At 37.9% G+C, this 12,671-nt stretch overlaps 1 protein-coding gene and 1 long non-coding RNA gene across 6 annotated transcripts in view; one reads left to right on the top strand and one right to left on the bottom strand.

Moving 5' to 3' along the window:
- ITGB8 (integrin subunit beta 8) overlaps window positions 1-11,146 on the top strand; it is a 47,009-nt gene extending 35,863 nt beyond the window's left edge. For all 5 annotated transcript variants that reach the window (XM_032682263.1, XM_032682239.1, XM_032682252.1 and 2 more), the window contains 5 exons: window positions 1,962-2,367; window positions 4,498-4,723; window positions 6,302-6,405; window positions 7,492-7,655; window positions 7,749-11,146. In XM_032682263.1, the coding sequence (XP_032538154.1) occupies window positions 1,962-2,367; window positions 4,498-4,723; window positions 6,302-6,405; window positions 7,492-7,655; window positions 7,749-7,871 (1,023 nt within the window). In that variant the 3' untranslated portion in view covers window positions 7,872-11,146. The remainder of the gene's footprint in view (window positions 1-1,961; window positions 2,368-4,497; window positions 4,724-6,301; window positions 6,406-7,491; window positions 7,656-7,748) is intronic.
- Window positions 5,332-7,643, bottom strand: LOC116784091. Its single transcript, XR_004355947.1, has 3 exons — window positions 7,547-7,643; window positions 6,786-6,844; window positions 5,332-5,464 (listed from the first exon to the last, which is right to left on the bottom strand). It is a non-coding gene; the product is annotated as an uncharacterized LOC116784091 (long non-coding RNA).
- Window positions 11,147-12,671: the final 1,525 nt, after the last annotated feature.

The raw sequence follows: 12,671 nt of genomic DNA, 5'->3' as shown, positions 1-12,671 counted from the left end.
ATAAAAAGCCAAGTCAGTTGATTGTAAAAGATTGCATGTGGTCCTAAACCTCTACTGCTATTGAAAATGAACCATCCTTAAGAGATTAATTTATTTTTACCATAAATCCTTCTTTCAGTATTTGTTTACAGGCAAAATGCTTTTCCTTAATTCTCACATTCCTTTCATTGTCTAATCCTTCTTCCTTCACTTTCTTACCAAAACACAAAATGTATTATATTCTGGAATAATCATGTGGCCTCTTCGGGGTGCAAAACTAACCTTGGCTATTATTGAGTGTCAGTGTTCATGATGTTGTAATTATTTAGTCTCACAGGTATAATCTTTCTAGTGCTCTGTTCAGACTCGTCATATTTCACTACTAATATGCAAGACAGGATTTGCCCTTCCCTCCCATCTCCCTGCCATTCCTCCAGTGCTGTGTTGAACATGAAGATGATGTTTTCTAGCACGGCACTGTGTTGAATAAAAAACATTCCCTAGCTGCATCCTGTCCTCCCTGTGTGACACGCACCTGCTGTATGAATTATTTTCTCCATAGCCACACTTTTGTCCTGTAACCGAAGGGAAGAAATCCCATGCATGGAGAGCGTAGGCAACTGAGGGGGGATATGTGTGTAGTGGTGCATTTGAGAAACAAGAAGAAAAGCAAAGGGTGAGATAAAGCCTGTGTGCCCCCTCGATATGACATTAAGTGCATGCTTCTGCACAGCATTCTTCTCCTGTTGTCCGTGTAGGCAGCCGCAGCCCCACTCACCACAAAGCCACCATTGTCCTCAAGGGCTCGGCTGTTCTCGTGTGGGGGCGCAGCGGGAGGGAGAGACAGTGACGAGAGATGAATGGCCTTAGTCTTTGCGGGTAGTTTCAACCTCATATGCAATCAGTTTCTCAGGGTTTCTCTTTTTTTTGTTTGGAAATTTTTGGTGGTGAAGAGTAGAGATATTTGCTTCTCTTGGGTTACTTTCTTACCTCTTCTTCTTGATTATATTTTCTCTGTGACAAGGCAAGAAAGTTTTTTTCCATCAATAGGCTGAACAAATTTATAACCTGAGAGAGAATAACATTTCAGAGGCCTACTGGTCAGAAACCAAAAAACAATTGTGAAGTAGAAGATTGGTATCCAGTGAAAGTATCACATATGTCAGAGCTGTCAACGAGTTTTGGTGGTGTTTGATGCAAACTCTGTGGCAATCATCTAACCACCAAAATGATCTGGGGTCCTATGCCAGGATTCTGGAAAGCCATGGGAGCTGCTGCTGCAGTGGGCACTGCTGGGATGAGGACCTGGAGCATGGTGGTGATGGCCATGACATGACCAGGAGCTAGGCACTGGATCCACTCTGAAGCAGAACTTGATCTGCCCAGGACCACAGCAAGAGCAGGAAGACTCTCTTTCTCCATCTCCATTGTAGAAACTGCAAAAAATAATTTGGTGCTAGGGTGCAAGCCAGTTTCTGTGTTTTAGTAGGAGTAGATAGGGCCATCCAAAAAAACCTGTGTGGTTTCTCTGTGCATGACCATTTCAGCGGAAGAACTTTCATTATAGATTTTTTTTATGAAGGGTATCTCTGTTTTTGTTTGTTTATTGTCTTGCTCAATCTAGTTCCAATTCTCATTAGAGTATGATATAACAGAATTTACACGTTAAATAATAGCAGGAGGATGATGATGGTGATTCCATGTCCATTGAACTTGTATTAAACTTGTCTTTTGCAATTATGCTATCTTAATTTGAAAAGTAGACTGCTATCAATCTTCTATTGTTAGGATTTTGACTGTATTTGTGATGCCTCCCATTACTAAAATATAATTTTTGACAAATGACCAGTGTGTACTTTGCTATTATTTAGTGCACATTCGTATACAATCTGAGAGTCTGCTTTATTTATGTGTTAAAAATTTAAAGCAAACTTAAACAAGGAAATAATAAAAATATAAAATCTGTCTTTATTTCTTCTTAGGTACTTTTCAATGTATCAGTTACAATGAAAGGATGTCATACAACTGGAGGGAGAAAATATGCCATACTTAAACCTATTGGTTTCAATGAAACCGCTATTGTTAATGTGCAGCGAAGCTGTGCCTGCCAATATGGAGACAGTACAAACCACAAAAGAGTATGGGCTGATGAAACTTCTGATAGCAAACAGTCCCATTGCAGTGACAATAACTGTAGCTCTAACAGAGAAGACACGCTTCCTTCAGAGAGGTGCAGGCAACACGAGGACCATCCTATCTGCAGTGGTCAAGGAAATTGCATAGATGGAAAATGTTTCTGCTACAAAAACAAGCTAGGCAAGGTGTATGGCAAGTACTGTGAAATGGATGACTTTTCCTGCCCATATCACCAGGGAAACTTATGTTCTGGTAAGCTGCAGAGTTTATGGCTATATTTCCTTGTTTTGTTTTGTTTTCTGAGGCTAATGTACATGAAAACAATGGTATAAGGCTGTCAAGTATGAGAATTGTTTGTGCAGAATTAGTGTGGGAAATGTCCTGAACATCATGGTTGGAATTTACACTCCTGGGCTTTCTTCACCACAGAGATATGCACTGTCTCCTAAATTTCAGCCCTGCTTTTTAGTGGATACATTGATTTTTTTCTACGTTTAGCTATTTTGATACTTAAATCATAAACTTTTTTATAAGTAATGATACTGATATCTCAAACAAAACAGTAACATTATTCCAGAAAGCAAGTTGATACATTTCAGTCTAATGGCAATATGAGATACTAAGAGATTAGGAAGGCATCATAGCTTCCAGATGAGATTCTGATTTTCCAACACCCTAAATCAGTCCTGGGAGAGATACAGTGACACTTGATTTCAAATACTGATGTAAATGCCAGCAGTGTTCCCAACCCACTTTGCAAATTTACCATTTCTTAACCATAAGCAGACCTGTCCTACTCATAAGTTTCTATAGCCTGAGATGTGGTGCCCTGTTTGGCAGAGGAGACAGGGAGATACTTGTCTAAGAGGTGTTGGAGACTGTCACCTGTGATGGAGTCCTGTCCTAGGGTACCACAAGGGGAACTTGCTGCCCAGGGCCATGGCTGAGCAGTGGGATGTTTTAGAGTGCAGAGCAAGGCTATCTTCTATGAGCCCCTTTCCCCCTCCATTTTGCCCAGCCCAGGCAAAAAAGAGACCAGCCTATACCTTGGCCGCACTTCCATTCAGAGGATCCTGTCTGTTGGATGGAGCTGTCTCCCTGCAGGAGCTTTGTGGATCCCTGGATAAAAAGAGCCATTGCAATTTGTGTGAAACTGCCATCGCATAGATGAGGAGCCCTCATTAGATTTGCTATATCTGCCTGTGCTTTATGTGTTCTCTATTTCTATATTTCCTAAGGGTACTTTCACAGGCTCTAAAAAACATGGCTAAACATTATTAGCATGTCAGCTAAATGTGCCACAACATGGAAAACCTAAGGATTTTTCTCTACAACTCCTACTTCTTTACCTAGAAAATTGTGAAGGCCAACAGAGGTTCTTCACAGCCTTTGAATTCTTATTAAACAACAGAGTTCATAAGCACAGCACACCCACCTGTCCAGCTCAGTCATCTATCCTTTGGAAAGAAAAAAAAAAGAGAAGAGAAGAGAAGAGAAGAGAAGAGAAGAGAAGAGAAGAGAAGAGAAGAGAAGAGAAGAGAAGAGAAGAGAAGAGAAGAGAAGAGAAGAGAAGAGAAGAGAAGAGAAGAGAAGAGAAGAGAAGAGAAGAGAAGAGAAGAGAAGAGAAGAGAAGAGAAGAGAAGAGAAGAGAAGAGAAGAGAAGAGAAGAGGAGAAAAGAAAAAAGAAAAGAAAAAAGAAAAGAAAAGAAAAGAAAAGAAAAGAAAAGAAAAGAAAAGAAAAGAAAAGAAAAGAAAAGAAAAGAAAAGAAAAGAAAAGAAAAGAAAGAAAAGAAAAGAAAAGAAAAGAAAAGAAAGAAAAGAAAAGAAAAGAAAAGAAAAGAAAAGAAAAGAAAAGAAAGAAAAGAAAAGAAAAGAAAAGAAAAGAAAAGAAAAGAAAAGAAAAGAAAAGAAAAGAAAAGAAAAGAAAAGAAAAGAAAAGAAAAGAAAAGAAAAGAAAAGAAAAGAAAAGAAAAGAAAAAGAAAAGAAAACCTGGCATGTGTGCATGAACTTGATACTCATTTCTCCACTGAATCTTGCTGTTTATTTGAATTGAATATTTTCTTGCTAAAGAGAAGTTTGTTTAGTTTGCCTGAAGACTATTTTCCAGTCATTGTGTAATTTCTAATCCCCACTCCTTTCATCCAAGGCAAGAGGGGAAAATGGTAGTAACTTTTGCTTAACTTAACAACAACCAGCATCCATAAATATATATTGTGGTGGTAATTTCAGCCCAAGTTATTAACGTAAAAACTAACTAGAAAGTCAAGGTCTAAATTAGCTTTGTTTAATGTAAAGCACCAGTGAAACAAATGTATGCATCTAAAAACTGATTTTCTGTGTTTTCATAAAAGCATGTGATTCAAGACTCTCTGATGTTGTAGGTAATGGTGAATGTGAAGGTGGTAAATGCAAATGCTATGCTGGCTGGGAAGGTGATCGTTGTGAGTGCTCATCACAATCAGCAAAGCGCTGCCTGAATTCAAAGGGCCAGATTTGCAGTGGAAGAGGAAAATGCGTATGTGGAAAGTGTGAGTGCACAGATCCAAGAAGCTTTGGCCGTTTGTGTGAATATTGCCCTACTTGTAACAAAGCCTGTGAAGAAAACTGGTATGTTTCTTGTGCTAGACTTGACTTTTTAACTCTCTAATGTTGAAACGTGGAGAAATATTTCTGCTTGGCTAGATGCAGCATTTCTTAGATATTTAGGCTGTAGGAAATTGAAACAATTTATACTTTTCTCTCTGTAGCTGAGGGGATTCATACTGGAAATTTAGGGAATTGCATGTCCACATTTATGTTCACCAGTCTGTGTCCAACTTCCAGCTTTCAGAAGCCAAAAACCTACGTTTTTTCATAGTTTTATTAAAATATCGATCTTCATATAAAATCTTCTGGGTAGGAAATAAAACCCATGAATTTGGAGTTCTAGTAATGGACACTAGATCCTACATCTGAATTCCACAAAGTCCAGTAATATTCTCCAAATATGTTTTTGCACACTCCTTGTGCTTCTCAGTTGAAGGAGGTGTGGAACAAGAGCAGTACCTGTGTATTGTCATTGCCATTGGTCAGCAGAGCAGAGCTGGTCTTACCCAGAGAACAACATTCTTCGTTACTGAGTTTTAAAACACTTAGTCTTTGCCGTGCTAGTCTTAAAGCATGTCATTTTTCCTTACCTGTATAAAGGAGGGGACAGTGTGGAGATTGAAATGAGCAACCCCAGGAGGAGAGAAGCCAGATCAAGCTCTCAGTGGCACACTGCATGGTCCTGGCGTAGAGAGTGAACAAAGCCCTTGGGCACAGCTTTTCTACACCCTCTTGTCAGCACATATAATGTTCTGCATCTCACTGTGGTGCAGAAGGTGAAAGATCAGCCTTTCGTTGGAAAGGGCATTGTGCTCAAAACAGAATCATTGTTTATTTGTATTAATTTGAATTATAGCTCTTTGAAAGAAATGCTGGAGAGCCAAGCTTGATCATGTCCGAAAAGGTGAATGCTAAGATTTCACTAAATAAAATGCAGTTAGCCTTTCTGGCTTATGCTTGTTCAAAATCACTGTGAAATGTATGACTTTAATAAATTCAGAAGATGGCATACCTTTGTTAAAAATTCAACCAGGGCTTTTTCAGGGTCTCATGTGATATCCATCCTCTGCAAGGCTATACAATGAAGATGGCAAGACTGAAAGCACTGCCTCCCACTGTGCTGCTGTCGCTCTGAACTGCCCAGCACTGCAAACTTACTTGGCTTTGTCTTAACATAGCATCCAAAAATTATGAACAAAGCTGTCTCTACTCTTCAATTCCAGCGTGCATCCCAATGAGTCTGATTTATAAGGAAAGACTAGGACTGAACTGGAAGCTGAAAGCTGAAGAAAGGGTGGTAGACCCATAGCTACACCCTGGGACAAACTTGCATCACAAAGGGTAGAGCAGGGACGGGATGAAGGTGGCTCAAAGCCAAAGACGTGTTACTTTACAGCTGACTAGTTGGTTCTGAGAAGCATCAGAGAGATAAAACACTGAGAGAGGTATCACATTTCAGAAAAAAAAATAAATATCGCAATGTTTTTACTAACAAGAGGAAAGCATTATGTGCAAGCAATATGTCAGCCTGTTGATACAATCTCTTTAAAGGGAGTGCAGAGAAAGACATAGGTTTTTAATTATATTTTTATTGTACAGGAACTGTGTTCACTGCCATCATTCTAACAATACATCTCAAGCAATACTTGACCAGTGCACAACCTCATGCGCTTACCTACTGCATTATGTTGACCATACTTCAGGTATGTGACATTTTCTAGGTAATTTTAATAAGAGATTAAACTATATTGGGATTACTAATTGAATTCACCACTGTTAGAATGTCTTTCAAGTGTGTCATATTATTACAATAACAAAGAAGGCAGGAAAAAGAGAAAACTCATTCATAGCTTCGGGGAAAGTAAAAGATAAATAATAACAGGAAATATGATTTCAAGCATTGCTGAATCAGATTTCCCAGCTCCTTGAGAAGTCACATCTAATAAAGATGAATCCTGCCTGAGCAATGCTTAAAGAAATATTTATAAAAATCTGTTATGGCATCTGTATGTTTTATTACTTTGGATATGCTTATATTATTTGACATTACCAGAAACAAGGGAAAAAGAAGTAGAATGCTTACCTCAAGTTCAGTAATGTTTGAATATTCCTTTCAAGTATAAAAAACTGCAGTTATGAGGGCTGTGGAAGAATAATTTTTTTTTGTAAATAAAATCTCATAAAGCTTAATCACTCCACACAGCAACAAAAATGTAGGTAAATGTCTCTTCACATTTATGTACATCTTTATATCCTACAGTTCATAAATGAGAAAACTAACTGTGAATATTCTTCTCATAACTTTAGTATTAAGGAAAGCTTACCATGTGAGAAAAGTCTACCAGTGAGGAGAATACTGGACAAGAATTCAATAATATCTTTCATATTTCACCAGTGGTCTTCACTGTCATCTTCTGAAGATTAAATTCTCTTCACCCCAAACATCTTTAACATTTCATGCTCTCTATTCCAGCTATAAACTCACTCGTTTACAGAGACTTTATGGATGAAGCCTGAGTCTTAATTCTGTAGATTAAAGGAACAATAGTTTCACCATTTTTTTACAATGGATCTTAATCTGAATTGCCTTTCTTGATATGCCCCACTTTAAAAAGCCTACATATGGCAACTTTTCCTCTTCATTTCCCCTAAGTGATTTTCCCTCAATTTTTATCAGGCTCATGTTACATTTATGCAAGGTTGCTATACAGTGGTAGATATACCTGTGTTAGAGGGATGTGTCTGCTCTGTACATTAGGCTTTATCCTTGTGTTTTCCTTTTGTTGCAGAATGTTTCTCTGGACGAAGCTACTTTAGAGTCTTTTCCATAATCTTTATAGTTACCTTTCTGATCGGGTTGCTTGTTGTCCTTATCATCAGGCAGATCATTCTGCAGGGGAGTAGCAATAAAGTTAAGTCTTCATCTGATTACAGAGTATCTGCAACAAAGAAGGTAATTTATTTCAGAGCTATCATGTTCAGTAATCTTTTTCTTGCATATAAAAGTTAGCTAATTGCTGATAAAAATTATATCTTCTCCTTCAAGGATAAGATGTTTTTGCCTACAGTTTGCACAAGAACAGTAACATACAGACGTGACAAACCAGAGGAAATAAATATCGACATCAGCAAGTTGCGATTAAACGAAACTTTCAAGTGTGAATTCTGAAGACTGTGTGTTTTCTGCAAATTCTATTGCCATCATGATTGACTTTCAAAAAGTTACCTTTTCTACTCTGGGGGAATCTTGACTGTTGCCATATGGGTTTGTTTTGTGCATTTTGTTGAATACTGTAACTAAGTGATCTGTAAATGGACTCACGTTATGTGATTATGTTTGAAACTATAGCTGCTGTATTTTTTTAGGTTTTTTTGAAAGAGAAATGTGCGTTACTACTGTTCAGAAACATTAGTGTTGATGTAGCACTTTAGCATATTCTAATTTATTTAGTTATGGCCTAGAATGTAGATATGAACTGATCTGACAAAGCACTGATCTCACTCTACATGTAGCTAGTACTGATGTGCTCTGTGGGAATGGACAAAAGCTGTGACTGAAATATTAATATTGCTGTATATTATAGCAATAGATGAAACTATTAAAATGCTCTTAAATAGAGTAAATGGTACTTTTATAGTTCTCTCAGTTGATAAATTCCACCGATTTGTCTGCTTTAGTGTCTTAGCTTTTCCTCATAAAAATGACTGGATTAAATAAGTATATAGTTACTGGTGTGGGTCTGTAGTTGTATGTGTATACACACATGATGCACACACAGGTAAATTATATATATAGTTTTTTATATGGATGATGTCACTTAAAGATAATTTATATCTGATAAAGAGTAATTTTTAGCTTTTTTACTTGTTTAAACATAAAAAACCCTTTTGTACAAAATTTAAGGTATTTGAAAACTGAGTGGCTACAGAAAATGAGAATTTCTCTGTCCAACAGCATAGTCTACATGATGATCAGTGTTGACTGACTTTACCTTTGGAGTCAGCAGCATGAACCCTGTTGCAAGTAGATGAATTACACGAGAGCTGTGTTTGGTTTGCTAGCTACATGTCAGTGTTTTGCCAAATAAAGGCTTTGATCTTTTTGTATGATGTCAGGTATGTCTGATTTTACACTTGCTCTTTTTCTTTATGTAAATTAGTTGATGGGATCGGGTTTTGTGACTGATTTTTGTGACTGTGCCTTGAGAAATGTGTCCAGTGTGATGTGGAAAAGAACCTGCAATTTAGAAGGTGAGGAAAATATGAGTCTTTTTCTCAAGGGAACACATAAATTGACTTCATACATATGGGATCAAATTCTGCCTTCAGAAATGGGCAAAGCTCTTCTAAATATGGTGGGACCAATATAAGCTTATCTGAGAGAAGAATGTGAGCTACAAGGTCACACAGAAGCATTTTTTTTTACCCCTGAAACTGACTGTAATGGTAGAAGACCATTGTGTTATATGCTAGTTGGAAGTGTCAGTCTGATTACTAACCCTATGCTGCCAAAACCCCACAGAAGTCTGTTCAACCTCTAATGCTTTAAAATCTTGCTGGCAAAAAGAAAAATCATCTCAGAAGACAGCTTATCATTTTAGCAACATTTATTGCTAATATGAAATATTGGTCTGTATTTGTCGTGGAGAAGAGTTACAGAAAAAAAGCAGGATCTCCTTATGTGCAGTTTTTTAGACATTAGTACATATTTCCTATTCCGTATTTCTTCTGTAAATTCCCACTGGAATCTGAGGAGTATGCGTGTGAAAAGAAGGCAGGATGCAGAACAAGTGATAAGTGTTATGTGAGTGTTCAGTTTCTTGAGTAATTGATCAAGTGGGATTGAGAAAAACAATATAAAGATGTTGGCCTTTTCATTAGTCATAAAAGCTCTAGACCTTAGGGATTGGGTGTTTTTTTGAAACCTGTAAACTGGACTATTAAATGTTTCTAAAGCAGTCTCCAAAGTAGGCCCTGAGCTTTCTACCATAAAGGTAAAAGTTTAAAGAAAAGAGTATTTCCTTACACTGACCCTGACTTTTAGTGACAGCTTAATTGTAGAATTTTAGTTATAGATTAATTCTGTAATCTATCAAGTATACCTTAAACTTTCGTTTTCTTTTAAAACATGTAGGACCATTTTCCTTCTGTGTAAATTAGCAGATTCCAAAAAATTGGTTTCAGTGGGATAAAGATAAAAGATTGATAAAGGTTTACCTGCTATTACCTTTATCACAATTCATGACTATTTGTGAGTAGCAAACAGTCTCTGGTTGTCTCTTTCACTTAACAAAACAAAAAAAATTCAATGCTCACTGATATTTTCCCACCATAATGCTTTAAAGCATTTATTAAAGCATTTACTGAAGTGACAACTTTTTTTTTTAGGAATTACTTTTCACTGAGGGAGTTAAATTGTGTGGGTAGGGGACAACGGAGCTGAGTTCTCAATGGAAGAAAATTTGAGCTGTAACACCCATCTTCCAGACACATCACACTGCTACTGCTTTTCTTCTGTAGCACTTGGTTGGCATTGTGGTGCTGCCTGTGAGGGGGCACGGCCAGTATTTCCTTATCAGACACCTGCCTGAATGTTTAAAATGCTCTGGTCAAATAGAGCAGGCTCACGGGACCAATTGCACCGTAAGCAGCTTGCTGTCCTGAGATTAAAAAATGTACATTAAAAAAAAAGAGCTTTTTAAGAAAAAAAAAAAAAAGGAAGAAGAATAAAAAGCTGTTTTGCATCTCCCTCATGGTTTTACTGTATTGTGGAGGAGGCTGGTGAAAGAGAATAAGCTGCTGCTAATGTGACAGGTCAAGGCTTTTAGAAGGCCCGTGGGGAGCTTATACAGAGCAGGATTCTTGGGAGGAGGCTTTGTTTCTAGGGATGGAATCTATCCATGAGAAACTCTGGCTTTGCTTGGTACTTGTTTCCCTCTGCCTTTGACCATGTTTTTCAGAAGAGCTGCTGCAGGAGATGAATAGCTCAACAAAAGCCTCACTATTTAGGGAGTTGTGTTCCCTCAGCACATGACCTTAAATGAGAAAGCAGCCTGTAATTCACAAGGAATTTCTTCAGTGATTGCAGAAGGACTCTGCTTCCTATAGTGCTTAATATGGGAGATATTAAAGACAAATTAGTTCACATTAGTTTTCAATGTATTGTGTGTCAAAGATGCTCATAAAAATAGGGGGGAAGTATCTAACCTCAGAATAGAACATTCCAAACTACTCAAATAAAATTTCTTATACTAGGCTCCTTCAAAAAAACTGAAAGGAAGTCAAATAATTCTACTGCGTGCCTATATCCAAATATGTACCAGCAGATACTGTTGCATCTCATCATTTGTTTTGGGAATTGTTTTTAGATTTGCTCCCAGAGCATGCGCGTGACTTTTTACACCATAAATGTTAACGTTAAAATACATATGTATAATTTTCAAATGCTAATCTCCCTTTTTTTACCTTTGACTGGTTATTTGCCTGACATTTCAGAAATTCCATGTTTATGCAGTTAAAAAGCATGCATTTTACTTCAGATGTTTTTAAGTACTGTAAAATGAGGAAAGCTATGAAATGGTTATTTACAAGCATCGTGAGTACACTAATAAGATTGCTGAAGAAATGTGTGGGAAAATAGCTGTTTCATCCAGAAAACGTGCACATGGTATGCAAGGAATTTTCATTGTGCCCAGCTGAAATTCCCTTATATTTGCAAGGAATGTTAAAAGTGAACCTTTAAAAGGAAGGATGTTCGTATGGGCATAGTTTACATTTTATCCGTTATTCTCAACTGGATTTATTTTTTCCTCTATATGATGTCATGAAAACCTGCTATGTAAAGCATTCTTCATACTGCCACGGAAAAATATTATTTTCCCAGTCTGATCATTTATAATATTTGTTTCCTGCTTAGTGTACATACCTAAATGTACATGTTTTGCAAACCATGGGAGTGAATGTGTGAAACAGCTTCAAGCAACCCTCAGTCCTAAAACTAAACATAAGGTCTGGAAATGCTCAGGGCAGAGAGATGCAAGGGCATGGCTGCCTGTGCAGGGACTTGAAGGGGGATGGCAATCTCAGTAGGTGCAATGCTGGGGTTTCCTACAGCGTCCCTACAGAGATGGTGCTCCAAGACCTCCCTTCTCCTTTTGTCAGGGCAGGAAATCTCTTCAAAGTAGGTTGGCTTGGCAGAGATGGTGTCCTAGGTTTGCATCCTAGGCACTTGTCCACACACTGGAACTGCATAATATGCAGTCTGAACCATAACACTGCAGACATTTCACATCTTTATTCATCCAAAATGCTTACACGTCACATAGCTAGGGATCACCTGTAAACTTGAATGCTGCAGATCTTCATTAAAGCTTCTGGAGAGTCTTTGGGCACCTACCCATTGTCTTTCCACCAGCCCTTAGATCTCCACCAGTCAACCTTAAGGAGTGTAAGCTGTAGGTGGTAAAGGGCACTTCTCGTAGAGGTATTTGTGCTGAGTCAGTACTGGGTGACACCTAACTCTGCTCTGACTGTGAGTGATGAGTGGTGCCAGTGTTCCAGCTGTCCATTTGCAGGAGAGGGGAAAGCAGAAATGAAGCTGTAGTTAAGAAGAACACTACTTTTTAGTTATATCTTGAGCTGCTCTGATGCACAGACATCTCTGGGCTCTCATTGAGAGCCATCTCAGTTCTCAGAGAGCCATCTCTGAGAATTGAAATGCATGGAGAGGGGGGAAAAAAGGTTAAAATTAACCAGTAGGAATGCATCTCTATAGTGAGACAAATCAGTGGGGTTTTGCTGAGAGCAAGCCAGCTCAGAATGGCTTCCCCCTCCTCAAAATTACTAGATCCTTAGGCTTTAGAAGTGCTGCTCTGTATTGCATGTTCTCTTTCTTTCCTTTTCTGTACACACTTTTAAAGAAAAAGGTACCTACTTATTAAAAAAGAATTGTCTGGCATTTCTTAAATTA

Source organism: Chiroxiphia lanceolata, chromosome 1 (assembly GCF_009829145.1).
Source record: "Chiroxiphia lanceolata isolate bChiLan1 chromosome 1, bChiLan1.pri, whole genome shotgun sequence".
Classification (NCBI taxonomy): Eukaryota; Metazoa; Chordata; class Aves; order Passeriformes; family Pipridae; genus Chiroxiphia; species Chiroxiphia lanceolata.
This window is presented reverse-complemented; position numbering and strand designations above follow the sequence as displayed.